At 47.8% G+C, this 26,493-nt stretch overlaps 1 protein-coding gene across 2 annotated transcripts in view; it reads left to right on the forward strand.

The window, feature by feature from the left end:
* The first annotated feature begins 281 nt into the window (after nucleotides 1–281).
* TBC1D2B (TBC1 domain family member 2B) overlaps nucleotides 282–26,493 on the forward strand; it is an 84,070-nt gene continuing 57,858 nt past the window's right edge. For both annotated transcript variants that reach the window (XM_057723561.1, XM_057723560.1), the window contains exons 1-2: nucleotides 282–693; nucleotides 19,727–19,880. In XM_057723561.1, coding sequence (XP_057579544.1) covers nucleotides 337–693; nucleotides 19,727–19,880 — 511 coding nt within the window. In that variant the 5' untranslated portion in view covers nucleotides 282–336. The remainder of the gene's footprint in view (nucleotides 694–19,726; nucleotides 19,881–26,493) is intronic.

Raw genomic sequence — 26,493 nt, forward strand, 5'->3', positions numbered from 1 at the left:
TAAACAGAACAATGTTTCAGCTCCCGCAGAGCGGGGTTTTGAACCTCAGGTTACACAAAGACACAGAAGTCAGGGGTAACTCTCCCGGACCTGCCTCCGTGGCGCCCGCGGAGGCGCCTGGGTTCGGGGCCGGCGCTCCAGGGGGCGGGAGGAGGCGGGAGGGGGCGGGAGGAGGCGGGAGGAGGCGGGCGGGGGCGGGACTACAAGTCCCAGGCTGCTTTGCGCGCCCGCGAGCCGTGCGGAGCGGCGGGGCCGAGGGGAGGGGGCGCGGCGGCGGCGGCGGCGGCGCCGAGGCGCTGGGGGCCGGGGCGCCGGCGGTTGGCGCGCGGGCTGGCCATGCCGGGGCCCGGGGCCCGGGCGGAGGAGGGCAGCGGCGGCGAGGGCGCGGTCCCGGGGGCCGCGGCGGAGCCTGGGGCAGGGCCGGGGCGGGAGCCAGCGCGGCTGTGCGGCTACCTGCAGAAGCTGTCGGGCAAGGGCCCGCTGCGCGGCTACCGCAGCCGCTGGTTCGTGTTCGACGCGCGCCGCTGCTACCTCTACTACTTCAAGAGCCCGCAGGACGCGCTGCCCCTCGGCCACCTGGACATCGCGGACGCCTGCTTCAGCTACACGGGCCCCGACGAGGCGGCCGACCCTGGCGCGGAGTCGCCCGCGCAGTTCCAGGTGCACAGCGCGGGAGCCGTCACGGTGCTCAAGGTGGGACGGCGCGCCCCGCAGGCCGGCACCTGCCTCCCGGGAACGCGCCCACACGCTCTTCCTCCGTGTCCTCCGCTGCGCCCTGGCGCTGCTGCCCCCGACCCCCACCCAGCCTAGCTCCTTTGGCCGTCGGACGTTCTCCATCCATCCTCCTTTCTCTGAAGCCCGTCTGCCTGCCTTTTCCCCGCTTCTTCCTCGGAGTCGGTCCCCGTGTCCCCTTCTCAAGCCCTTTACCTGGGTTTAAGCCAGAGTGTCTCGGGGCTACTCAGTGCCTTGACCCGTTATCTCCCTCTGTGCCTTCCCTCGGGCCCTTCTCTGTCCACCTCTCCTCCCCTTCCTTCCCCACCCCTCTCCTGTGGATGGATGTCCTTTGTAACCCTCCCAGGCATTCATGACTGTAGGCTTCCTACCCTTGGGTGAGTTATTAGTCTCTTCAGATGTCTCTTCTGTAAAATGGGGATAGCAGTAGTATCTACTTCGTGGGTGTGCTGGGATTACATGAAACACACTCTAACCACGCGTAAATGTTATCGCATTCAGGGCTATAGACGGAGAGAGTCAGAGATGATGGGGCCCCTAGAGATAAACCACTGCAGTCCCCTCCAGAGTGGGCAGGGACAGGGACGCTCCAGCTAAGGTCACACAGCCAGTAAGTAGCAGAGCCTGTTTGCTTCCTCCCTATTTTGGCTGGGAGAGGAGGGAAAGTGCTGCTTCAACCAATTCTGCCTTGCCCATTTGAAGCTTCCTTAATCTTTTCTCTTTTTTTTGGAGAAACACAGTGTGTAGAAGCATGGGACTAGAGTCAGGAGTCCTGGTCCTGGTGCTGAGGAGCCTCCCCTGTCTTTGAGGGTCCCATCATCTCCTAGGGGCCCTCCTGCTTCCAGCACCTGGCGTCTGGGCCCTGGCCTGGAGCCGGGTCTCTCTCCCAGCCCCCCTCCCTGCCTGGTTCCTGTAAGCCTCCACCCTCACTCCTTTCTTTCTTTTTCTTTCTCTCTCTGTGCCTCTCTCTCGCTCGCTTCTCTTCCGTATTACAAGCTGGGCTTTCTCCAGAGCAGCAGGGCTGGGCTGAGATGTATGAAAACTCTCAGCAAAGCTGGCCAAGTAGAGAGCAGAGTGGGCTGAGCCTAGTACCCTGGGCCTTGTGAGCACAGGGCTGTTCCCGGGATCTCCGAAGCCAGCAGCAGAGTTGGAGCTGCTCCCCGAGATCGTTTTTAGAACTTTGTCAGCTCAGTTCTTGCCGTTTTAAGCAGTCTGATTACCGTGTTCTTTTAGGCTCTTCCATCCCTTCTTTAAGTGGGTGCAGCCTATTTCTCCAAAGGAAGCCAAGCAGAGTTGCAGTTCAATTTGGGCTTATTTAGGAAGCATTAGTGTAAACTTGGGAGTGACCCAAGTGAGCACACAGGGACTTTTGCCAAAGAAAGGCTTGTCCTCACTGTACACATGGACTGTCTCTGTGTACAGCTGAATTTCCTGTGGAATTGTTTGTTAAAACAGAAAATAGAGCATCCTGTTTCACATTTTCTCAGTTGACTTTGGAGCCCTCTATCAGGTTTTTTCATTAAATTTTTTTAAATGATGGAGATACCTACATAAGTGGGGATACGAGATGCAGTGTCGGGAGTGTGGCTTTAGAGTTGGATGGCCTTGAACTTGCAGCCTGAATCTGCCACTCACAGGTGTTGAGCAAATTATACCACCTCTCTGTCCGAGTTTCCTCTTCAGTCTAATGAGAATCTTACCTTCCTCATTGGTTAGTTTTGAGAATTCTGGAAAATGGCTGGCACAGAATAGGCACTGCATGGCAGCCGTATGAAACAACAGGTAGTGTCTTTGGCCAATTATGTAGTACATTCATATAATGGAATATTATGCAGCAGCAAACATAAAGGAGTAAGAGCCATAGGTGTCAACACGGATAACTCTCATAAACATAAAATTGAGAAAGAAAAAGCTACAAGTCGGTTGCATACAGAGGTTCCATATATGTAAAGATTAAGAAGATCATGTAAATGCATAAGCTTCATGGGGAGTGGGAGAGCTGTGTGGGGGTGATGAACCCTCGGTTCAGGATGGTGGTTCCCACTTGGGAAGAGAGGGGAAAGTGAGTGGGCGCCCGGCGTGGGGGTTCCACTGTCTTTGCAGTGTTTTATTTCTAGCACTGGGTGGTGTTTGTTATATTATTTTATCTATCTTTTTGTATGTTCAGAATACTTCTTTTAAAAAAAAAGGGAAATCGATTTTCATGTAGGTTACTGACTGTGGAATATTTTGGTGTGTAAATTTGAATTAGTCACCGGATAAGACAGCATGCCCAAGGCAGAGGGTCCACTTTGTAAAAACGATGGAAATGGAAACACAGGCAAGGCTTTTCAAAAGAAGGGAGCAGTCAAAAATGTAAAGTTTCAGAGTAGGGGTGTGTTTTAAGAAGGGTGAATTTTAGTGTACGGTGATTCTTTCTGAACTGTGGGAATAAAAATTTTATGGTGGTAAAAGTGGAAGTTAGCAGTTTATCTTCCTTGTCACCTTTCACATCCAAGAAATGATTCTCATAAGCTTTAATGCTTCCCTTTAGGGCTGCTCAGCCATAGGGCAGACTCTGATTTCTAAGGGAGTTTATAGGTTAGTGAGGATTAAACCCTGCCCAAGCTTTAGCTAGTTGTATATAATTTTATAGATACCATTCCTTTTGACGGGTTAAAAAGAAAAGAAAAAAATCAGCAATTTGCTTATTGTATTATCATATGGTTCTTATTTTAAAGTGACTTTCTGCCTTCTCTGGAGGAGCTGTGGTTTTGTTGAACTTTTCCAAAATGTTTTACTGCTTGAGTCTTAATGAAAGCTGATATTGGAATTTCTTGGTAAACTTTTCTGTTCCTAAACTCAGGCATGTGTTCCAGTGCTTTATTTTAGAGGGAATGGAGGCCAGAGAGGGGATGTGATTTGTCTGAGATCATGAAGATAGACTCAGCCCCTTTTGGATAGTGGAGACTCTGAGAGCAGTGAGGGTCCAAAATGCCAAGTATCTAATTCTGTTATTGGTTTTGACAAGTCTCCCTTTTATCACTTTGGATTTCAGTGGTTTGAGATTAGAAAAGATGTGGTTTTTCCCTTATTGCATTTGATTTCTGTCCTTTTCATGCAGAAGGAATGAGCATTTTACCTACCAATTCCTTACCAGGATCTATGGCACCTGTTACTAGGCATTTGGAAACTGCTGTAGGTGTCAGACAGAAACTGATGCTTCCTCTGTGTGTGTGTGTGTGTGTCTGTGTGTGTGTGTGTGTGTATGTGTGTGTGTGGTGTAGAGGTGCTGGAGGCTTCTCACTGAGCTTTACTGGGACCTGAGGTACAGCAGAAAGTTCTGAAGTGAGCTGGCACTTAGGGAGGGAGAGCACGTGACTAGCGGGGGGGTAAAGCTTGAGTGACCCTGCTCTGTCAGATCTCTGCAGTCCCCGGAGCAAGGAGCATCGTCAGACTGTCAGCAGTGGTACCTCGCCCCCTCTGCTCCCTTTCTTGAAGGCGTGTGGTGTGCAAATGGATATGTGTGTTGGTTTCTGAGTCACACGTAATGGAACAATCATGCATCCCTATTCTTAACCCACTTTTGTGGGAAGGATGCACATTCTCTGGTGTTGAAACTGCTCTCAGCTTAATGACAAACATTTGTTAGCTTGGGTAATCATAGTGTGTGCAGTACAAAATAGATGTGGTGAACCAGCCTTCTTGGCTAAGTGGTTCTGCTAAGCTGTTCTTCCCTGGGGCATCTGCTTAGAGGTCTTGAAATGTTATTTAATTCTTTTGTCAAGACATAACTTTTCATGGGTTTGTCATGGCTTCCCAATGAGTAAGTTCCTTAAAGACATGTATAGGCTCATAGGTGTGATGTCACAGTGGCTTTCTATCTCCCACTGCCTATTGCACAGTCCTCACTGTAGTGTAGTCTCCACCCAGTTTCCTGCTCAGGAGGATCCTCAGGGACTGCTGTTTGTATCTGTGCCTCCCAAAACAGCACCTGCACAAAGTAGGTGCCCAGGTAGACAATTGTTGAACCAGTGAGTAGAAGGTGGTCACCCAGTAAGTGCTGGTTTTGGTGTGAGCTCCAACCCTTTAGAAGCGATCAGCCAGAGTCCTCAAATGTTTTAAATGACGTTCTCACCACACGTCATGGTTGTGGCTGCCATTCAGCGAATGCCCAGTAAATACGACAGGTATCAGGGATCCAAAAGAGGGATTACCGTTGGTCCTTAATTTTCAGGTTTCTTGTATTTCATGCACACAGTCTCGACTCTGAGGACAGTGAGTGTAGCAGTGAGTGAATGTTTTTTGTAAAAGGCCATGTAGTAAATATTTTAGGTCTTGCACCAGTGCCGACTGTGTGACTGTTCTGCTCTGCTGTTATAGTACAGAAACAACTGTAGAATGAGTGTAGTTGTATTCCCATAATTTTTGTTTACAGACTGTGAAATTTGCATTTCATGTACTTTTCACATGTCACAAAATACTGTTCTTTTGAATTTTTTTCAACCATCTGAAAACATAAAGACTCTCCTTGGCTGGTAGCTGTGTAAAATTAGGCAGTAGGCTGGATGTGGCCCTCAGGCTGTAGTTCACTGGCTCTGGTGTTTTAGGAAGGCCTAGGCACTTCTCATTTATTCGCTCATTCACCCATTCTGTGTGCTTAGACTGAGCAAGGTGAACACAGTTCCTGTCCTTGGGGAGCTTTCTGTGTAGCCCGGAGACAGACATTAAAAAAATAGGATCAATACCAACCAGTGCTGTAAAGTTTAAAAGGGAAGAGACTGGATGCATGTATGATAGGGGGTCCTAATCTAGCTTGGAGGGGGGAGGGCCAGGGAAGACTTCCTGAGGAAGTGGCGTTTGAGCTGAGTTGTCAAGGGCACATCGGTGTTGGCTGGAGGAATGGAGAGGGGAGTAGAGTGTTCTGGGAGAGGAGGGGCCAGGAGCAGAGACCCCCAGGTGTGCAGGGGCCTGGAATCCCCACTGGCAGCTGGGGTGGAGGGGAAGGCCTTGGGGCCCAAGCCGAAGGAATCGGCAGACAATTTTCCGCAGGGTTTCACAGACAGTTGTGGGTTTTTTTTTCTTCCTCCTAAACTGATGGTTGTGTTATGTCCAGTATTTGCATCTAATTATGTTGGAGGATTGTCTTGTCTTGGGTATTAAGAGTTGAAATATTAGTATGTTGCCCACTGGGAAACAGGTTTTAAAGTAGACAGATGCAGAGTTGACGATCTCCTGGTCCGTGCCTCTTAAGCACCCCTGCTTCTGAGCGGGAGCTGCTGGCTTGAGGGCTGTGTGGCTGCAGCGTGCCCCGGCCCACCCCGTGGACTGCCTTTCCCGAAGCATTCCTCACGGCTGCCTTCCCTGACTTCTCTCACGTCCCTCTTGCTTTGCTCATACGCATGTTGCCAATTTCCTTCCCCTTTGGAGGCAACTGTGGCTTGAGAAGTGGAGGGAGGGGTCCCATGCATTCAGGGTTGAGCCGTGAACACCCGCCCTCCCATCTCCCTGAGGCTTCTGGGGGGTGGACGGGTCTCCTTGTTCAGGTGCCTTCAGCCATCATCCGCCGTCCCACCTCCGGGCAGAACGAGATACAGGTGATAGCCCTGCTTCCTGAGAACGGGAAGAACCCCCTTGTTGTGGAAATGACTCTCCAGCTGGGGGAGAGTCATTTTGATTAGGAATTTTCAGTTCTTTTAGAGATTTATGTTCTAGGATCTTAATGACATTTGAGTGGGTGTTTACTTATATCCTGGCAGGCCCAGTCCTCGGTGGGTTTTGTTCACTTTCACAGAGGGAATGCCGTATGGAATGGTGAGTTAGGAAGTAGTGATGCTTCTAACTAGCATTCTGCTAAATACTCTTTTTGGAGACTCGGCAAAATGAACATGCCGGCACTTGTGTGTGCAAGGCCTTGAGGGGCAGCAGGCTTAGGTGGTCCCTGGAGAGGCTGCATTTTTCACGATCACCCAGTAAACAGTAGCTCACCAAGCTGCGTGGGAAACCCCGAATGGACAGATTCAGGGTGGTGTTGCTCGCTGTGATGGGTCTAGTCCTGTTCTGGTTTTTGAGCATCTTGATGACCTGTCTTTAGCTCCCTGAGAGCAGAGTCCTGTCCCTGGTTCACCACTTCAGCCTTCACGCTTCACGGAGTGTCAGGCGTGGATTAGATGCTCCGTATGTACTGGGTGACCAGATGAACGCTTAATACCCTTACGTCCTCTTGGGGTGGGTGTGTGGTACGTTCCTGTTGCATGGTCAGAGGGAGATTTGCAGTGTCCATTTGTTTCTTTAGCAGATATTTTTGAGCATCCACCATGTTGTAAGCATTATGCTTTTTCTGTAGGTACAGCGGTGAAAATTTTCCATTCTTTTAAGAAACTACAGTGTTAGGACTTTAAAAATAGATTAGCACCTGATAGCTTTGGAAAAAACTTTGGAGAGAAACCATATTTGTCTGTAGTATTCAGTGTTGGGAGTAAATATCAAATGTCTGCAAGTTCTTTGATTCTGAGGGAGGTCTGGCACCTCTCCATGGTAAATGAAGAGGGGGGCAGGGAATCCTGAATGGAAAGTACTGATTTGGATATCGCCCAGAGCCAGAAATCTGTGGTTCATTCAATAATTTCTGTGGGCATTGTGGAATTGGGGAGGTCCTGTATGACTGACCATCGAGAAGAGCTCCCTGGAGAAATGAGCTGGGGAGCTAGTTAGGTTTTGGTTTAATTGTATAGCTGTTCAAAGATTTAGTTCCTTTCGGATCAGCAAGAAGTGTTCTCCGTCCGATGAGAATCAGCATCTTTTCACGAGTTTGCATGCTTGGCCATTGCTTAACTTTTTCTGATTGATTGTGTGGGAGAACTGGAATCTGGGGGAGAAGGGGACAGTCAGCAGCTGAGATCTTTTGGCCTCCTCTCTGGCCCTTTCCAGGGCCAGCCCTCCTGGAAAGAGCAGACTTCCCTTGAGCAGTCTGCCCTCAGGTGAGAACTTGTCTGGGCGTCGGATGGCAGGACTGGTGGTGGACCGGAGGCGGACAGGCCAGTGTTATCAGAGATGTTGATCTTGGATTATAGGAATTATTTCTAGGCAGTGAGCCCAGTTTTCATTTCCCTTTCCAGCTCTGTGAAGTCCAGGAGAGACTGTGCTTGCAGAGAAGGGGCCTGCATTTGGAAATCTGATGTAGCCAGCCAGCCATTCACCTAACAGTCTTGGTTGGGCAAGGCCCTGAGGGGAATCTGGCGGGGGTCAGGCATTGCCTCTGGCCTCTTGGAGCTTGTTCTGTCCTGTTCTGGGGTGTCATTAGGGCACTGTCATCAAGTGGCTCTGTGAAGTGGAGGAAGTCATTCAGTGTTTTTGTTCCAAGGGTTATTATCCCTGAGTCAGAACTGATGGGACCCTCAGATCAGCCCACCCTGCCGCTTGTGTGACAGAGTGAGAAACTTGAGTCCCATAGTTAGTTAGCAGCAGCTCTGGCGCTGAAACCTCTCCCAGACACCTGAGTGACGTTTAGCTATTTTAAACCCAGCAGTTTGATGCTGTTTGCTTCATATTTTCACCTTACTCCCTTAATAGGAAATTAGGCTTATTCTGTTTTTAGTTGTTGTACACAGATTGTAAAATTGTACATTTACCTCTTTGGTGCTGCAGCATAGATGTAAGATGTTTAGTCACATGAAGATTGAAAATTAGCAGTATAGATGATAAACTTCCAGTGTAAACTGGAAGCTTACAGACATTAGTGGTGTTTCCCTGGCAGGAACTAGACCTGCACATCCCTGTTCAGGAGCCTTCTTCTTTGGAGGTGTGCAGAGGAAAACTGACCCTTGGTGTATTTTCTGTTGCTGCTCTGTAAGCCACGCCCTCTAGCCTCAGACGTGAACCAGTTTTTTAAGCTTCACAGTTTCCACAGCTCCCTCACATATACTGTCCCAGAAGTAACATGCTGATAAGGCTTTCTTTCATTTCTGTCCTTTAAAGGGAAGCATATCCTTGAGAATTATGGTTCTCAAATCGGTGCAAGGAAGGAGCCTCCTGGGATCCTATTAAAATGCACGTTGTGGGGCTCCCCCCTAGAGACTCTGGTTCAGTGGGTAGGCCAGGGTGGGCCTCAGGAAACTGCTTCCTCACGCATCGTCCCAGCCCTTCTGCTGCAGACCTCTGTGGTTCTCTCTGAGAAACACCACTCTCCTCCAGATCATGAATGACTGTTCTTTTCAGCTGTAAAGACTGGCACTGTTTGAGGATGCTTTTCTAAGTGCACTAGAAATAACTAAACTGCGTGGGTGGAGACCCATGAAGTGTGAGTCCTTTATCCTCAGGTTGACACCGTGTGGTTCATATCTGCTGCCTTCTTTGCATTCTGAGTTTCTGTGCTCCAGAGCGATGGTTTGGGGCCTGTGATTCCCTCTCCCCAATGGCCCTGAAGTTTCTGTCTCCCATGCTGATCACTTAGTCACTGGCACACCAGCTTGTGCCAGGGTTCCTCCAGGACCGTTCAGAGGAAAGCTCCTGGAGGGCGATAGTGTTCGCTTGCCATCCTTAGGGTATTTCTGGGAGAGTGAGTTTTAATGATTATCACCACCAAATAGCTGGTAAGGACTTCAGAGCCCCAGCTTTTCACCCAGAGAGGGATAAATAACTGATTGAGAACCATCTGACACTTTCCTTGAGATACCAGCTCTGTCTTAAAAGACTGTTAGAAATCAACATGCTTCCCAAACACTCCTGTAAATTCACTGACAGGTTAGGCAGATTTCTGGTACCAGGCTCCCGTGTTCCTCCTAATCTCCAATGGGTGGGGCCTGGGAATCTGCCCCTCCCAAACCCCAGTTCATAAAACTTCATACTAAGTCAGTTATTCCTGTGTCCTACTTTTACGTTAAAAAACATCAAGCCAAAACATTGCAGTGCTGCAGGGTGTGTGGAAACCATCACAGGCAGAGGTGGCGTGGGGCTGTCCACCAGCCTGCTGGCTGTCGCTGAAGGAGTTTTTATTTATCCTGAGCTCGTAAACCCTGGCGCTCTCTTATTGTGCAATGGCCGAGCTGATAGGGAGCCGTAGGAATGCAGCCCTGTGGTCACTCGGAGGCCGCGTGCTCCCCTTCCCTCTGAAACAGAAAGCGTTTTGACAGGCTTCCACATTTCCTGCAGGGAAGAGCAGGCCCAGAGTGTGGCCTTGTCCTTGCCCTTGTCTTGGTGAAATCTGTCATCTAGGCCAGGCTCCTCCTCACAAGCCCAGTTATCTTTATTGTCCTCTTTTCTAGAACACACATTTGCTTGTCTCTGTTCAGTTTGTAGGCTCTCTTCTCCTAGTCCCTTGCTCTTAGTTTGTGATCTTCATTAAATCGTTAAGGATGGCTTTAAGGAGTGGGTATGCTCTTAAGGTGTTCGCTTTTTAAAAGAAGATGCTTGAATATTAGAGATGGCAAAACGCCTCAGACTACCTCCCAGAATGGGAGAGAAGTGGGGCACCTTCCCGTGGAGAGGCTGCCCCCCTCCCCGGCTGTCCAGAGAAAGTGATGGGGGGGAGGGGGTCTAGGTTCTTGCTCAGCCTTTGAAAAGGATTTAGATTATAATTCATGTAATCATTTTGCACAATAAGTTATATGAAAATGCTGACTTTGGGATAGTTGTTTAAAAAGACAAAACACATGAACTTCCTGTGTTCGCTAGGGGAATGGAGGTCCATGCAGTTACACTCCATTTTGCGAGGAGCTAGGAGATCCAGTATTACTTCCCTTCTCAGCTTCTGTCCCTGGGCTGAAACAGAAGATTTAAAAACCTTCCCAAGGAAAAATTACTTTTTTTTTTTCATTGATACTGGGCCAGATCCCTTGAGATTGTTTCCAGGCCCATGATTTTGAAATGTTCAGAAGAAAATCTGCAACCTAAAGTTATTTATCAGATATGAGGTTGTAGTCTGTTTTTCATCTGAGTTTTGTTTTGTATTATCAGGCTGTTTACAGTGTTCTTGTGCTTTTTATTGCTTTATAGAGAATTACCTTGGAAATTCAGATTCTCTCTCTCTCTCTCTCTCTTTCTTTCTTTCTCCGCGCCTCAGGGCTTGTGGGATCTTAGCTCCTCAACCAAGGATTGAATCCGGGCCACGGCAGTGAAAGCACCAAGTCTTAACCACTGGACCACCAGGGAATCCCCTAGATATCCTTCTTTAGATTTAACACACGAAAATTCCTTCATTATGAACAGGCATTGCATCCTTTTAAGATAAGACTGAGTCAGACTATCCATGCAGTTTAAATTGCTTTCTGTGACGTGTGCAAACTTAGCCCATCAGTATTCTTTTTCTTGTGGCTCTGTTGTGACCATTGGTTATTCTGTTCTTCTGGCTTATAAACATGGTAGGCCCTGAAACTTTGGGGAGGAGCCCAGAGTTCACACCCTAAATGGGTTACTGAAGTGCTGTGTCATCACCATATAGCATTATTGGTTCTGTAAGGGACATCAGATGACCTCATAGATGGGTGGTTTGAACAGGATCTTGAGGAGTGAGTAGGCATTTGCACGTGGGTTTAGTGCAGTAGGAGCAGGGGTCGTTGAAGCGGAACTGACTTCTGTGTGCCTGTCGTGTGGGGAAAGGTCTATAGTCCTGTGGAGTGTGGGGCATTGTAGGCCAGGTAACCATGCCAAATTGCTCAGCACTTGGAAGCCACCAGAGAGTTTTAAGCATGGGATACATATGACTTCGCTGGCTACATGTAAGAAGAGGGTTTGGGGAGAGGAGACTGAGGACAGCAAGATCAGTTAGGATGCTCTTGCAGAGGCCTGAGGTTGATGAACCAGGACAATGTCAGGGAGTAGGAATCTGAGGGACTGACAAAGGGATTCTTCAGACTTGGAGACCTGGTGATCCTATTATGCTGAAGAATAGTTCCTCTCTTCTCCATGTTTATGTGTGGTCTTATTATTGCTCACTGCAGTCTATTTTTGTTTTTTAATTTAAGTTTTTAAACTTCTTTTCATGTATTTTTAAAAATTAATTAATTAATTTATTTATTTAATGGCTGTGTTGGGTCTTCATTGCTGCACATGGGCTTTCTCTAGTTGTGGAGAGCGGGGGCTACTCTTCATTGTGGTGTTTGGGCTCCTCATTGCGGTGGCTTCTTTCTCTCTTTTTTTAATTTTATTTTTTTTATTGTGGTGGCTTCTCTTGTTGCGGAGCACAGGCTCTAGGCGCACGGGCTTCAGTAGTTGTGGCACATGGGCTCAATAGCTGTGGCTCGCAGGCTCTAGAGCACAGGCTCAGTAGTTGTGGCGCACAGGCTTAGTTGTTCCGCAGCATGTGGGATCTTCCTGGAGCAGGGATCGAACCCGTGTACCCTGCATTGGCAGGCGGATTCTTAACCACTGTGCCACCTAGGAAGTCCTGCAGTCTGTTTTTAAAGAGCTGTCTTTAGAGCAGAATTGTGGCTCAGAGCATCCAGTGGGAGCACCTTATAGCCGATTGATAGTCATACTCTCTCCAACCCAGTGAAGCTGTGCTGACCACCCTTTGATGTCCTGAGAACCTTCTGTACTCTCAGAAAGACCAGCCTCTGATGTGGCAGTTGTCCTTGCCCATGCAGCCAATACACTTTAAATCGAACTTGCCTGATGGTTGGGGTCATCCACATTTCAGTCTGAGAAAGACTATAGAGGAACTTCTGATTCTTGCTGACATGCTGAGAGGATGGATTTTGTCTTGGGCGTGCACTTCTCCTTCTTCCCCTTAATAGCAAGGAACACAGATCCAGGTTTGAATTTTGACTGTGCCAACTGCCTATGAGATCTTGGTGATCGTGATAACATGGATAGTTGATGCCTAATGAGTAGTTACTGTGTGCCAAACATTGTTCTGAGCGTAACACGCATAAACTCATTTGATCCTCATAACATAACATCACATGAAGTAGGTTCCTGTTATTCACAATTCACCAGTGAGAAATCCGAGGCACACTGAGTGACTTGCCTAACATGGCTAGCAGATGGCAGAGCTGGGATTTGACTGTCAGGCTCCAGAGTCCAAGTAAGTAAATACACTGGGCAAGTGGGTGATACTCTGTTGTGAGATTGTGAGCTTTAAGTGATAGCATGTATAAAGTGTTTAGCACAATGTCTGGCACATAGTAATTGTTTACCTAATGGTATCTATTATTATTACTAATATGCACATATATATTATGAAACAGTCTATATAGTTTTATTCCATTTCTATAAAGAAAATTGCTACGTGTATTTATGGAAAGAAGAATGTCTGAAAGGATGTACCCAAAGTGCTCTTGACGTTATTACTAGTGATGTGGTTATGTTCATTTTATTTTTTTCTTTGGTTTTCTGCATTTTTCAGATTTTCCACAGCAAACGTGGGTTATTATTATTATTTGAAATAAAAGTCTAAAATATGTTGTTGTTGGTTTTTTTTTTTTTTTTTTTTTTTTACAGCTTAACAGGCACTTGCAGGCAAACAGGTGCTCTCTAAGTGCCAGCAGAGTGAGATGCCTCTGCAGAGCTGTGGAATTACACACTATGTTTAGCGACTTGGAATTTGTTTGCACTTTTTCTCAGTTTGTCTTTTAATTTTGTTTATGGTGTTTTTGGACACACAGACGTTTTTCTCTGCTGTCTTTCTGGGTTTAGACAGGCTTTTACATTCCAAGAGAATAGAAACGTTACAGCAGAGATTTTTTTCCGTGTTGCTGGAGTGAATAATCAACCCTGTGAAAATCAATGCCTCCCTGCTCCTACTCAGCCTGAAGTCAGCCCCCTAGAGTTGCCCATGTGAGAAGCAGCTCTGTAGCTTACAGTCTGAAGATCTGCCCTTCGAGCTTTCAATTTGGGGCTCAGTCATGAAAGAGCTTTGGTTTTCCTTGTCCACAGCTTCAGGGCCCACAGGGCATTCACTGTGGCCCCTGATTGCGCTTCAGTGTGAACTCTTCAGGAGATCTCTGCACAGACCTTCCGTGTGAATTTCTGCTATGCGGATGGTTCAGTGTAGAACCAGATCATCCTTGTGCACCTTAAAATTTGGCAGAAATCTACGCAGCTGTTGTTACAAGATGCAGAAAGAGACAGAAACTTAATTTTAATTACATAGGCATCTTCTACTAATTTAAATGGTTGTTATTTTATATTCAATCCTGAATGAATCTTGAATTTATTTTCTTTTATATTGTGACCTAGGTTTCACACCTAGGTCGTAATTCGTAATACTTTTATTTCCAAATTTTTAGCCAGTTGTCCTAATATCATTGTTTAATAATTAATACTTTTACCACTGATTTGATTTGAAGTTCTACATAAATATTTTATATCTACTTAGCCCTGTGTTTTAATTCTCTGGTAGTAGAGTGCTGGTTTAATTATTGTGGCTTTATAATATGCTTACTTATTTGGTAAGGCAAAACCTCACACCTTATTTATTTTTTTCAGAATTCTCAAAGGTTATACTTCAGATGAAGTTTATAATTTCTTTGCTGTGCTTTGAAGAACTTTTTAGAATTTTGGCTGGATTTTTTAAAGTTTCTATAATGCGTAAGGATTTCTTAAATGCATACCTACTATGTATTTTGTGTTTTGATTGTCATTGTGAACATGTTTCTAGCTCTGGTGTAAAGGAAAGGTTTGCTCACTGGGAGGATCTAAGAGCCAAAAACTAACCGGGTCTCACCCAGTTCTGTACCCCTAGTGTTGACTGCTGCGTTGGCCTAAGTCAGGCTCTTCATAATAAATATTTGCCAAGTAAATGAACAAACATTTCTGTGTATGTGCTGTTTTCCCCCTTTTCTTCTTTTAGATTACTTTAGATAGATTCCCAGGAATGGAGTTTTAGGTCAAAGGAAATGAGTATTACTAGAGCTTCTAAAATCTGCTACGTCTTGGCAGAGAGAGATTCTTTACCAAAGGGCTGGAGACGCAGGGGATGAGAGCGCTTGGGTGGGTTGCTGGTGTAGCGAGAGTGTAGTTAGGAGATGAGGCCTGACTCCCTGGGTGTGCTGCAGGATGGTGGCTCCAGCCCCCTCCCCAGTAATGCACTGCAAGCGTGGGACCTTAACCAGTGTGTGCTAAAATGAATGAAATTTATTGTGGGACTTCTCTGAGCACCAAGGAAAGAGCTGGTCTTGGAGAGAGGGAAGTCCCTGGGGTCTGAGAGAAGGGACAGGTGTCTGGGGCCCATCTCCCTAAGAGTGGACTTCTGGGTTTTGGGCTACTAGAGGTCTGGGCACAAAGGCTTGTGGGAACAGCTGGAGCATCACATGTTCCTTCTCAGCCAGCTGTCAAAGACTGAATTCCATCTCCAGCTGGATGAGGCATGGCATGGTTTTCATTCTCTGAATTGGCACCTCATGTCATGGCGCCTAAATGCAGTAGATGTCACTCATATCAGGACTGTGCCCACTCAGTCCTTGTCTGCCCCCAACTCCCCAGGACATTCATGCAGCTGTGTAGGGGACAACCGGAATGGCTTTCCAAGATGTTTGGCATGGTCTCTCATGTTGGGTTTTGGTGCCATATTTGAAGTAGAATTTTACCAGTCTTGAGGCAGTAGCAGTCGCTGAACGTAGGAGAGAATGAGAATTGAGTGCTTAACTGTATTCCAGGCACTGTGCTAGACATCTTGGGCCATATTGAGGCCAGCAGGTTTTGCCTTTGTCTTGAAAGAACTTAGACTAGTGAAGAACATACAGGGAGTGACCCCACTGCCATGGGAAGCTGTCCTGGACTACATGGTGCTGTGAGCTCCCCATTCCAAGGGTGGAAAGAACATGCAGCTCAGGGAAACCTTATTTGGGTTTCGCATTGGGTTTTGAAGAATGAGTAGGAGTTGGAGAGTCAGGTGTTATGGGAGACTCAGGATATGGTCCCGGTGAGACATTAGACAGCAGATGCTGACACTGGCCTGTTGGATGCCTGACTGGCATCTGCTCTGACTCTCTGCCGAGCTGTGAAGCTTTGCCTTGTCTGTGCTCCTTCCAGCATGATTGGAATGTCTGTCCGGCTCTCCAGAATGTGGGACTAAAGCATTTAAAATGGTGATTAGGGGTAGGGTGGGGCAGATATTAATTCTTTCTGGGTCATGCTGGTGGTGGTGATAAGCTTCAGCAACTGACGGGCTCATTTGTCACCAGCTGGGCTGCAGCGCAGTGGAGTGAGCCCTGGTGATAGACTCCTTGAGATACTGTCTGTGAAGCCAGATCATTCGAGTGTCCTACTTGCCTTCCTTTGGGAGGGGACAGTGAAGGCACTGAAACTGTGAGCCGTCAGTCAGACCAGCCAGACCCATTCTTTTGGGCCCCAAATAATGTTGGCATCTCCAAGGACATTAACGGAGCGTGGGGTGGTTGGAGATATGGAGGTAGCTAGTTAAAGAAGAAAGTTATGTGAGCCATAAAGTCCTATGGGAGGTGGATAATGTTGGCTGCCCCACACTGTCAAGAACCGCATGCTCTTGGCCATCGCCAAGGCTGTTGCCCACCTGCTGGGTTACCCACCTAGCCAGATCTCCCTCCCACCTTGGCTTCAAAATGGAATTTGTATGCCATCGTGATCTAGACCAGCACTGTTCAATAAAGACAATGTAAGCCAGATACATATTTTTAAATACCCACATTAAACAGGTGACATTAATTTTAATAGATATATTTTATTTAACCCAATGTATCTATATTTCATCATGTGGTACTGGCCGTATTTCACATGCTCACAAGCCATGTGTGGCTAGTGGCTATTGTGTTTGGACAGGGCAGATCTAGACTAACTTTACCTGACTAACGAACCAACACTTGGGCAATGAAGAGACTAGTTTGTGATTCTACATCTAATTAGGACTGAATAAGGCCAAATCTCAGTTTAGTCTATGTTTAAAAGATATCAGGTAAGAAACACAGAGGCTTTGTGGATTTCTGCTGATTTTTCTGTTTTACTTTTAATCCTGCCCTGTCTCATACCCTGTGTGTGCTCCTGTCTTTGGGTTTCAGCTCCCTGAGGGATGGACCTTTGGGGGCTTTTCTGCCTCCTTGATCACAGCACATGCCCCGGAGCCATGTGCCCCCAGCAGCCTTTCACAGCTGCTTGAGGATTGACGTGGAGGTGCTTTTAGCGATTGCCAGTTTGTTTTTTTTTTAAAGGAAATGAACCCCAGTTAATCATAGTCTCGAGGTAGTTTTGCCTGCCTTATTGACCAGATTTCTGTAACATGAATAATATATCAGACATTGAAAGCATGTGATCTAAAAGTTTTTTTGTCCCAGGAATTTAGTGAGAGATGATTAAGAGGTTACTAATTGTTCCTCAGTCAGAATTTAACACTCAGAGATTTAAAGGGAAAAGGCTTTCTTGTAACAAGCAGATTCCTTGTGGTGCCTGCATTGCAGGAAACAGCTAGAGAAGTTAGTGATGGAGCTGACACTGCGTGGTCTTCTCCCTGGGATGGAGATTGGGGCCAGGCAGGGGAGCCCGTGGGAGGACCAGAGCACACGCACACATGTGGACACACATGCACACACTTTCCCCTAAGCTGGTGGTCAGGAGACTAGGGGCTCAGTATGGACTCTATGAAAGGAGAGAGCGGGGCGGGGGAGGGGATTAGGTGTGCTTTGGTCTCTGATTTGCCTGTCTCCCAGCCCCTTACTCTTCCAGGCACTCTCTCCCCTCCTCTGGGAATGCTGGGTTCTCTTTGTCTGCCTCAGAGCCAGGCTGAGCCCCAACTGTTCACCCTGCAACCAAATTGCCACTCAGACTCCAGCTGCGCTTTGGGGCTCCTGGGCCTGAGTGAATCTCCTCCCCTACCTGACCCCTGCTTCCTCTGGCCACCCTCCCTCCGCCCTCTTTTCAAGAGCAGTGACTTTGTCTGATCTCATCATTGCCCTGCCAAGAATCCAGGAAGGCACTAGAGTTCTTGTGGGCGTGGTCCCTGCTTATCCCAGCCCCACGCCCCTTCATCCCCCTGCCAGCCTCCTCTTGCCTGTGCCCTCTTGCCTCTGGGCCTTTGCACGCACTCTTCTGTCTGCCTGGAGCTTCTTCTTCTTGTCTGGTCCTTCTGGCCTGCTTCCCCTTTAAGACGAAGCTCCTGCATCACCTCATGATTATTTGTTCATTCATTTCTTCACTCATTTATTCAGCAGATTTGTGTCTGGCACTGAGCTTGATACTAGAAAAATGGAGAAGTCTCAGAGTTTATGTTTACTGGAGAAGAGAGACATTAAGCCAATACTGTGAACCTTTTGAATCTATAGGTAGCAGTTTTCCTAAACTTTCAGTACCTGAACCTTGCCCCATCTCCTCTGCCCTCTCCTGTCACACCAGCCCCACCTCACCCCCTCTGACCTCTTAACACACTCTTGAAACTACTGATTTATTTTTCCTATCTTTCTCACAAGCCCTGATTCCAGGTTCCTGATAGATAAATGTTAATAGTCAGTGTTGGTTGAATGTATGGATGAAACGATGGCTTGTCTGATAGTTGGAGGGATTTTCCGTAAGATGCCCAGAGATCATGTAGTGAGTAGTTTTCCTTACCGGGGCTATGCCTGCAGGTGTCACTAAAAAGACCCCAGGTTGTAGCCAGAGCACTTGGAGGTCATCCTTTGCTTGTGGACAGTAGAGATTTGGTCTCTGGCTTGTCACTTGCTTTTGGGCCTACAGAGCAGTTTTCCAGATTGCCTCTGACCCTGGGGTAGAATTTATAATTTTTAAAACCACTGTGTCTGATGTCTCTACACCTTACTGGATGCCATTGATTCCCATAACCGTGCTGTGCCATGGCATCCTTCTCCTTGGGACTCCTGGAGACCTGTGACCCAACCTGCCATCTAGTTTGTTTGTTTGTAGCTAGGTTCATTGTTTTGGGTTCCCTCTATATCTTGGTTGATTTTTTTTTAATGCTTGTAGTGAAGGTCACTCTTTGTGGTATATAGTTCTTTGAGGTTGGACAGATGCATAGAGGCATGTGTCTGCCCCCACAGTCATGATGCAGAATAGGTTGATCACCCCAAAATCCTCTCGTGCTGCCCCTCTGTAGTCAGCCACTCCCTTCACCCAAGCCCTGGAAACCACAGATTTGTCTTCTGTCCCTATAATTTTGCCTTTTTAAGAATGTCATGTAAATGGAATCATACGGTATGTAGCCTTTTGGGACTGGCTTCTTTCACATATGCATGTAATACTCATCTGCGTTGTGTGAATCAGTGGTTTGCTCCTTTTTTGTTGCTGAATAGTATTCCACGTTACGGACTTGCTGCAGTTTATCTGTTCACCAGATGAAGGACGTTTGGTTTGTTTTTGCTTTTTGGTGATTATGAGTAAAGCCTCTGAACATTCGCATGCAGATTTTTGTGTGAATGTATGTTTTTATTCCTCTTGGGTGAATACCTAGGAGTGGGGTTGCTGGGTCACTTGGTAAGTGTATATTTATCAGGAACTGCCAAACTGTTTTCCAAAGAGCTGCACCATTTTACATTCCTACCAGCACTGAATGAAAGTTCCAGTTGTTCTGTATCCTTTCCAGCCTTTGGTATTATCAATTTTAAAAAATTTTAGCCATCGTAGTAGATGTTCCCTCTAGCTTTTAATCTGCGGTTTTCATCGGTCACTCTCCCAGATGCTGACGGGATCTAAGTACCATTCTTTGATTTGATTTGGCAGGGATGTCATCCATTCCCATGTGAGCTTTGACTTCTTAAGATAGAATTTATAGGTGCTCAGAGGGAAAGGGCACTGGGAATATTAAGCCTTCCTAAAACCTTTTGAGGAAAATGTTATATCGTATCATCCTGTAATTTTAGAATTTAAAAAGAGTTCTCATTATTTGGGTTAAATGCTTTATGTAAAAATTGCTATTTTCTTGACCAATTGTAGTGAACAAAAGTTGCTAATCTTGAAATTGAAATTTCTTTGACCTGTTCTTCTTAACTCTCCCGTTCATGTGGCAAGGTGTCCAGTCTGTCCTCACAAAACATAATTATTCTTTTAAGCTCTCTATGTTATTGGTGGCCATAACACTTTTTCCCCTCCCGCTTTTTAGGCCCCTAATCGTCAGCTCATGACGTACTGGTTACAAGAGCTTCAGCAGAAGAGATGGGAATATTGCAACAGCCTTGACATGGTGAAGTGGGACAGCAGGACCTCCCCGACTCCTGGGGATTTTTCTAAGGGTCTCGTGGCCAGAGATAACACAGGTAGGTCAGAAATGGAGGGCACCTGTGTCAGTGCTTTGTCTATCGCCGTTTGATGTAGCAAGTCAGCTTAGCAGAGGAATTGAGAATAAAAATAATGGAGATGATCCCTTATGAATGGGCTGCATCCCATAGTTGCTGAGGGCTTCTGCTTCCCTGTACAGCATTGTATTCAAGCCCAACGACAACCTCAGGAGCCAGGCAAGGCTGTTGCTAAGCACCCTGAAGAGATGGTACGCCTAAGGGCAGTGGTATCGTGTCGTGGCGCTGAAGTCCAGTCTGGCTCCAGGGCCAGCCTGCTCTCTACCCTGTCTGAAGGTGAAGCACCCACGCCCGCAGCCCTGTGCACAGATGTTCTCAAAGCACTCACTGTGATTCAGTGATGCTTCTTGGAAATATTTTAACTGTCAGACACTAATTCCATTTTATCCTGGATCTGTGGTATTTCCGTAACTCATGCTAATCCCTGGCCGATTGCAGTGTGGAGATAATGTGGTTTTATATTTGAATATCAAAGATTAAAGCCCCGTGATCGTCTCATGACTGTGTGGCTGTGATGAGCCCTGTTACATAAAAGAGCAGCATGACAGTTACTCACATAGTTGCCCCATCCCGGCCCTTGCAGGGACTGTGGAGCTGGGGCTGTGTTTATAGCCCCTTTCTTCATGTGAGAAAAGAGCAGGCCCGGAAAAAGCCCACCCCTGGGCCCTGAAGTAAGGCGTGAAAAGGCCAGGCCACCACACCAGCATTTTTTAAGGATGGAAGGAGTGCACGTTGGAATTTGGCCAGTATGGGCTAGTTCTCATGCCTGTAAAGAGGTGTGGTCTCAGCTTGGTAACACCTGCGGGACCATTGCTCAGGAGAACACAGGCTATAGTCAAGCTCCCTGTAAATCAGTGGTGGCCTTGGCATGTGTGCAGCCGACTTGTTTTGGAAACGAAGGCATTTGGAAAGTCCGTTGCCTTCTTGGACTTTTTAAATTATTTTTTTCCTCCAAGTCCCTGTTTTCCTGCCAGCCTTGTTTTTACCAAGCAGCAGGTTAACCCTCTGGTCAGTGAGAAATGACTCTGTGTACCTCATTCCTCTTGATGTGCTGTGCTGTGAGAGTTCTTAACATGGTTGTTTTCATGAATGTCTTAACACTCATGACAGCAGGAGCTGAGGGGATGCCTCTGTTTTCAAGCCAAAATGCCCTCTATGTTTAGTTTGCACTTCTGCTCATTGATGACTGAGTTTTTTAAAAGCCACTATTATAGTGCTTTGATCAAAAGAAGCTCTATAACTCCATATCAGTCCCTTGGAACATTTGGAAACCCTGCCGGGAAACCAGCAGCATTCAAGGTGGCAGCTAGTGCCTCTGGCACGGGTGAGGCTCACTTTGCCTTGGTTCCTTGGTTCTGAGGACATCCAGTGCTGCTGTCTGAGGGAGGCTCAGGCGTGAGACTGAGAGGAGGGCCAAAGGCATGGTGCCTAGCCCTGTTGTCTCTTTATAACATGCATCCTTCCTTCTTTACAGCTGACGTGCTAAGGCTAGGGAGACCGCAGAACAACTGCAGCCCCCGTCTGGTTCTCTGCATTTGGTTTTGGGACTCTATCATGGGGATTCAGAGTTGCCGCCCTCTGGCATTTACTCATGTATTCAGCAAGAGGATGCCCGTGCTGGGCTTGGATCCCCCTTCACAGAGTTTCTAGTCAAGCCGCGTGAAGAAGAAGTGAGATCGCGTGAGAGGGAAGGTACAGGATACCAAGGGCCATGAATGGGCCGAGCACAGCTTTGGGGTGGGTGCGGACCCTCTCCGAGACCTGAAGATGACCAGGTGTCAGGCCAGGTAAGAGGAGCGCAGTGCCCTCCAGGAGCCGGAAGGAGTGTGTGGCCAGAGGAGGAAGGCAGTAGGGCAGTGAGCTAAGCTTGGAGGCACACCCAGACCAGGGAGGGGAGGGCCTGGACCTCTGGGCTTGGGGTGTGGACTCTCCTAAGCGCAGTGGAATGCCTTGGAAGGTTTTATGTGCAGAAACAAATGTAATTTTGAACGTTTGCCAGTTTTTAGATAGCTTCTAAGAACAAATCAGGAAACTTTGGAAGACCAGGCCATTTGTAAGACTGTAATTATTCAGGAAGTCAGAAAGTCTGAAGGAGGAAGTCAAGAAGAAAAAGCTAGATTTTAGTCCCCCTCTCTTTTTTTTAGTCATCATTTTAGATAAAAATTGGTTAAAAGATAAAGTGTGTCAAGGTATGTAGCAGTGCTCTGTGATGTTTCTGAAGTCATCTGCTCAGCTTATCCTGAATCACGCTAACTAGCTAGGACTGAAGACAGACGTTTTTATCACTCCCATTTACATTAAAAAATAAAACTGTCCTCTCCTTGTTACCCAGTTTTTGGTAACATTTTCATTTGTTGTCTGATTGGTGTCACCCATCCGTACCCTCCTAGCACTGAAAGTCAACATGGGGAAAGATATGGGGAATTAATGTTTCCCAGGGACAGGCAGTTGTATCTTGGAAGGCAGCTCTGTGTGGTGGAAGGATCCCTGTGGGCCTGGGTTTGAGCCTTGGCTCTGATATTTACTATTTGTCGGACTCTGAGGGAGTCATTTTCTCTCTGGTAAAGGGCAACAGACTGCAGCCTGTGGAAATGAAGTTTTATTGGAATGAAGCACCACTCATTTGTTCATGTGTTGTCTGTGGCTGCTTTTGCACACTAGTGGTAGAGTTGAATAGTTGTCACAGAGACCCTTTGGCTCACCAGTATAAAATCTCTACTGCTGTCTGGGCCTTTATGAAGAAGTTTGCTGACCCCTGCTATAATGTCTTGAGCGTACCTCTCTCTTTTTGAGCCTCAGTTTCTTCATCTGTAAAATGGAGATTGTTCGTTCAGTCTTTCACTCCAGGCATCCTTGTATGCTAGGCATTGTGCCAGTGCCTAGGATATAAAGACAAATAAGTCATGGACCATGTTCTCAAGGAGTGTGTGGTCTAGTGAGGGACCCAGACAGGTAAAGAGGACTGCACAATGCAGTCTGGTAAGCACAGGGCCAGAGGTGAGCACAGAAAGCTTACCTGCATGTGGGTGTTGGAGGGTAGGGTGCTGGTGGTGTCTGAGAAGCCTTCTGGACTAGGAGATGGGTGAACTGAGTCCTGAAGGTCAGGTAAAAGCCGGCCTTGTGAAGCAGGGAAAGGAAAGGCCTGGAGACCCTAGAGATCAAGGCCTGACTCGAAGGTAAAGAGGGTGGGCAGGAGTGACTACGAGAAACCTGGATGGGTGATCAGGGACCCGACCTGGAAAGGCACAACCGTTGATAGGGTTGGATGTGCGTTTGAGATGATTAACCACGGCTGAGTGGGAGACAGTGGATTCCTTGGCAAGACAAGAGGAAGGGAGACCAGTTAGAAGGCTGGTCCAGCCTAGAAATCGTAGTAGCCTTGAGTAGGGTTGCAGCAGAGAAGATGGAAAAAAGTGGGCAGAGTTGGGAGATTGTATGATGGGAGGACTGGAGGATTAAAAGGTGGAATTAGCTTTGAGGGAGAGGGAGGCAGAGGGTGCTGTCCAGGTCCCAGGCCCAGGCAGCTGGCTGGACGGGTTTGGAAGGAATACTACTAACAACCTTGTCTCCCACCTGCCCCCACCCCCCCGTAGTTCTGTTATGAGGATCAGATGGGAAACTGCATTGTTCACGGTGAAGATATATATATACACACACACGTATACATACGTATATGATATTATCATTTTGAATCAGTTAGGATTCTGTTCAGCTGCAGTAACAGGAAGCCTAATAGGGACTTACAGGTAGAGATTTGTTTGTCTCATGATGGCAGTTCATCACTGGCGGAGCTCCGCCCCAGTGCCATTGAGGGACCCGTTCTGTTCTCCAGCCTTAGAGTATCAGCTTCCCTCCTCGTGCCAGCTGCCTTTGGGAGTGAAACCTGTGTCAAAAAGGAGAAAGCTTTCCCAGAAACTCTTGCTTTGTGCCTCATTAACTAGAACTATGTCACAGGGCCATCCCCTAGATGGAATGGAATTTGAGGAGGCAAGTGTTTCAGCTGAGTGTGTGGCCACCATCAACACCAGGGCCTGTGAAGAAGAGCTGGACTGGGTATTGGATAGGCAGCTGGCACGGTCACGTAATCGCCTGCATTAAATTTGTTTTCTAGAGTTCGTGTTTCCAGAGTAAGAATCTGTTCATCTTTGTGACTGAAATTTGCAGCTCTGTGTCAGTCCGTCGAGTGCTAGAAAGTGGGATGAGTTTGTCTCCGTTTTATCTGATCCGTCTGCCTCCACCTGCAGCCTGGCCTCTGAGAGTACGCCACGCCTCAAACACCGCTCTGCGTGTCTGCCACGCCTCAAACACCGCTCTGCGTGTCTGCCACGCCTCAAACACCGCTCTGCGTGTCTGCCACGCCTCAAACACCGCTCTGCGTGTCTGCCACGCCTCAAACACCGCTCTGCGTGTCTGCCACGCCTCAAACACCGCTCTGCGTGTCTGCCACGCCTCAAACACCGCTCTGCGTGTCTTCCCTGTTTGGTAGATAAAGACCTAGTTTCAACACAAAGGAATAATTTGCAAAGATAAAATTAAGAGTCTGCAGACCTTCATAGCTGTTGGGAATGAGGTAGCCAGAATGCAGAGGAGGCGTGTAGTGAGCCGACAGCCTCATTACAAGATGGATGTCCAGCATGTTCTGTTTGCTTCATTTCCCTTGTAAACTAATAGGCAGACAAGCCAAGGAGAGCAAGACTGTTTTTAAGACTTCTTGAGAGTTCAGGAGCACAGAAGCCCTCATGATCACAGGAGGCTTCAGTGCCAAAGTGCCTGTTTGAGGTTGGGAGGATTTCTTGCAGAAAATGTATGGTGAAGACGGTTTGAGGGATGACCACATATTTCCTCCTCTGAAGCAGCCGAGAGAGTAACTGCCGAGCTGGTGGCTTGTGTGGGAGCAGGGGGAGGGGAGGGGAGGTGGCCGCTCGTCCTAGTCCTCCCCCGGTGTGCGCGCTCTCTGTTCAAGTGCTGGAACTGGCAGGAGGGAAACCGTGGGGTGGGACGCAGACCCCGCAGTCGCAGAGCCACAGGAATTCCATGGGATCACTTAATGTCACAGCTCCCTAAAGTTATCAAAGAAGCTGTGCTTTTATGTTATCCTGTTTGTAAAATACTGCAAAATGCCATGTGTTGTTTTAAAGTGTAGGTCACGGTGATTATCAGCCGTGTAGCTGAGAGGCAGCCTGATCATGTGCAGAAAGCTTATGGAACCACATGCACACACTTTCCCCATCTGGGAACAAGATGCTCTCCGATTCCTTCTGGATGGAAGGTTCTGTGATTCCTAACATCAGGCTGTGAAAGGGGGGAGACGATGAGCAGGGTTAGGTTCCAGCTGTATCTCTGGGGGAGCCTGTGGGAGCTTCCTGGAGAAAATCCGGAGGAGGCTGCTCATGGTGGGCTGGAGTGTGGTGCCTGTGGAGATGCAGACAGGCTGGGCCTGGCTCTGGGTGGGATGGGGCACAGTAAGTTGGCGGGTGGGCGCTGGGACACTGAGCTGGGTGCAGGAGCTCACGGCAGCGGGGAGAGGGGAAGAGAGGGAAGCCGTGGGGTCAGGTGTGCTCCCCCACCCCTAATTCAGGGGGTCTCTCAGAGCCGAGATGGCAGGAGGGGGGAGCCAGGAGGGGTGATGAGCACAGTTCCCTAGAGGACCACAGGGGCCTGCTGCCTCCTGCCCGATTTCCTCAGCCCGCAGAAGGCCCTCCCTGCCGCGCCACGGCAGTCTCTCATTCACTCCTTCAGCCGTTTTACCAGTGTTTATCGAGTCCCTTCTCTATGCCTGCTGTTGGGTATGCAGCTGTTAGCAAATCAGGCCGGGGTCCAGTTGTCACAAGATTTGCATCCTTGGTGAGGCATGGGAGATGGCAGATGGACATGTAATTAACTAGACACGTGGACTGGCCCACTCTGGGGACACAGACCTGGTAGCTTGCTGCTGCTTCCTTTTGGGGTTAGATGCACACTGTGCCCTCACTTGGAAGGTAGCTACTGCTCCGGACCACTCCTTCACAGTGTGAGTTAAACCCACTTTGATAAAGGGAAAAAAGCTTTTTTTCAGGCTAACCCCACTCTGGGTGTCCTCCTTCAGTTCCCGGTGGGGACCTGCAGGCTCTTTTTTGCAGTATCTTTGACACACGTGGGAGTGGCCTTTTCTGAGTGCTTTTCCCCTTCTTTCTTGGATGACACTGCATCTTGGGAACTCCATTCTGCCTTCTGCGAGATTGCCTGTGGTGGGGCTCGGGGCAGGTGAGGGGAGACTCACGGAGGCGCCCAGGCGTGCGCAGGAGCCTCCCTTGCGGTGTTAGAAGGCGGTCAGCGGGACGAGGGCCTGGAGATCTGGGAGTGGCCATAGTGGAATGATAGAGGATGTGCGGGGATCAGAACCCAGGAAATATAAAATTTGTTGTCCTAAACTCTCTCACAGGTGTCATTTAAGCATTTGAAAATTTCAAAAAAAAACAGAAGGTCTAAACACCAAAGCTCTTCAAGCACAGACTTTCTGTCCCCACTGTAGCTGCAAGATAAAGCACATGTTCATGAATCCAATCCATCCTCTTAAAGACTTCAAGGAAATACT

Source organism: Hippopotamus amphibius, chromosome 2 (genome assembly GCF_030028045.1).
Source record: "Hippopotamus amphibius kiboko isolate mHipAmp2 chromosome 2, mHipAmp2.hap2, whole genome shotgun sequence".
NCBI classification, from domain to species: Eukaryota; Metazoa; Chordata; class Mammalia; order Artiodactyla; family Hippopotamidae; genus Hippopotamus; species Hippopotamus amphibius.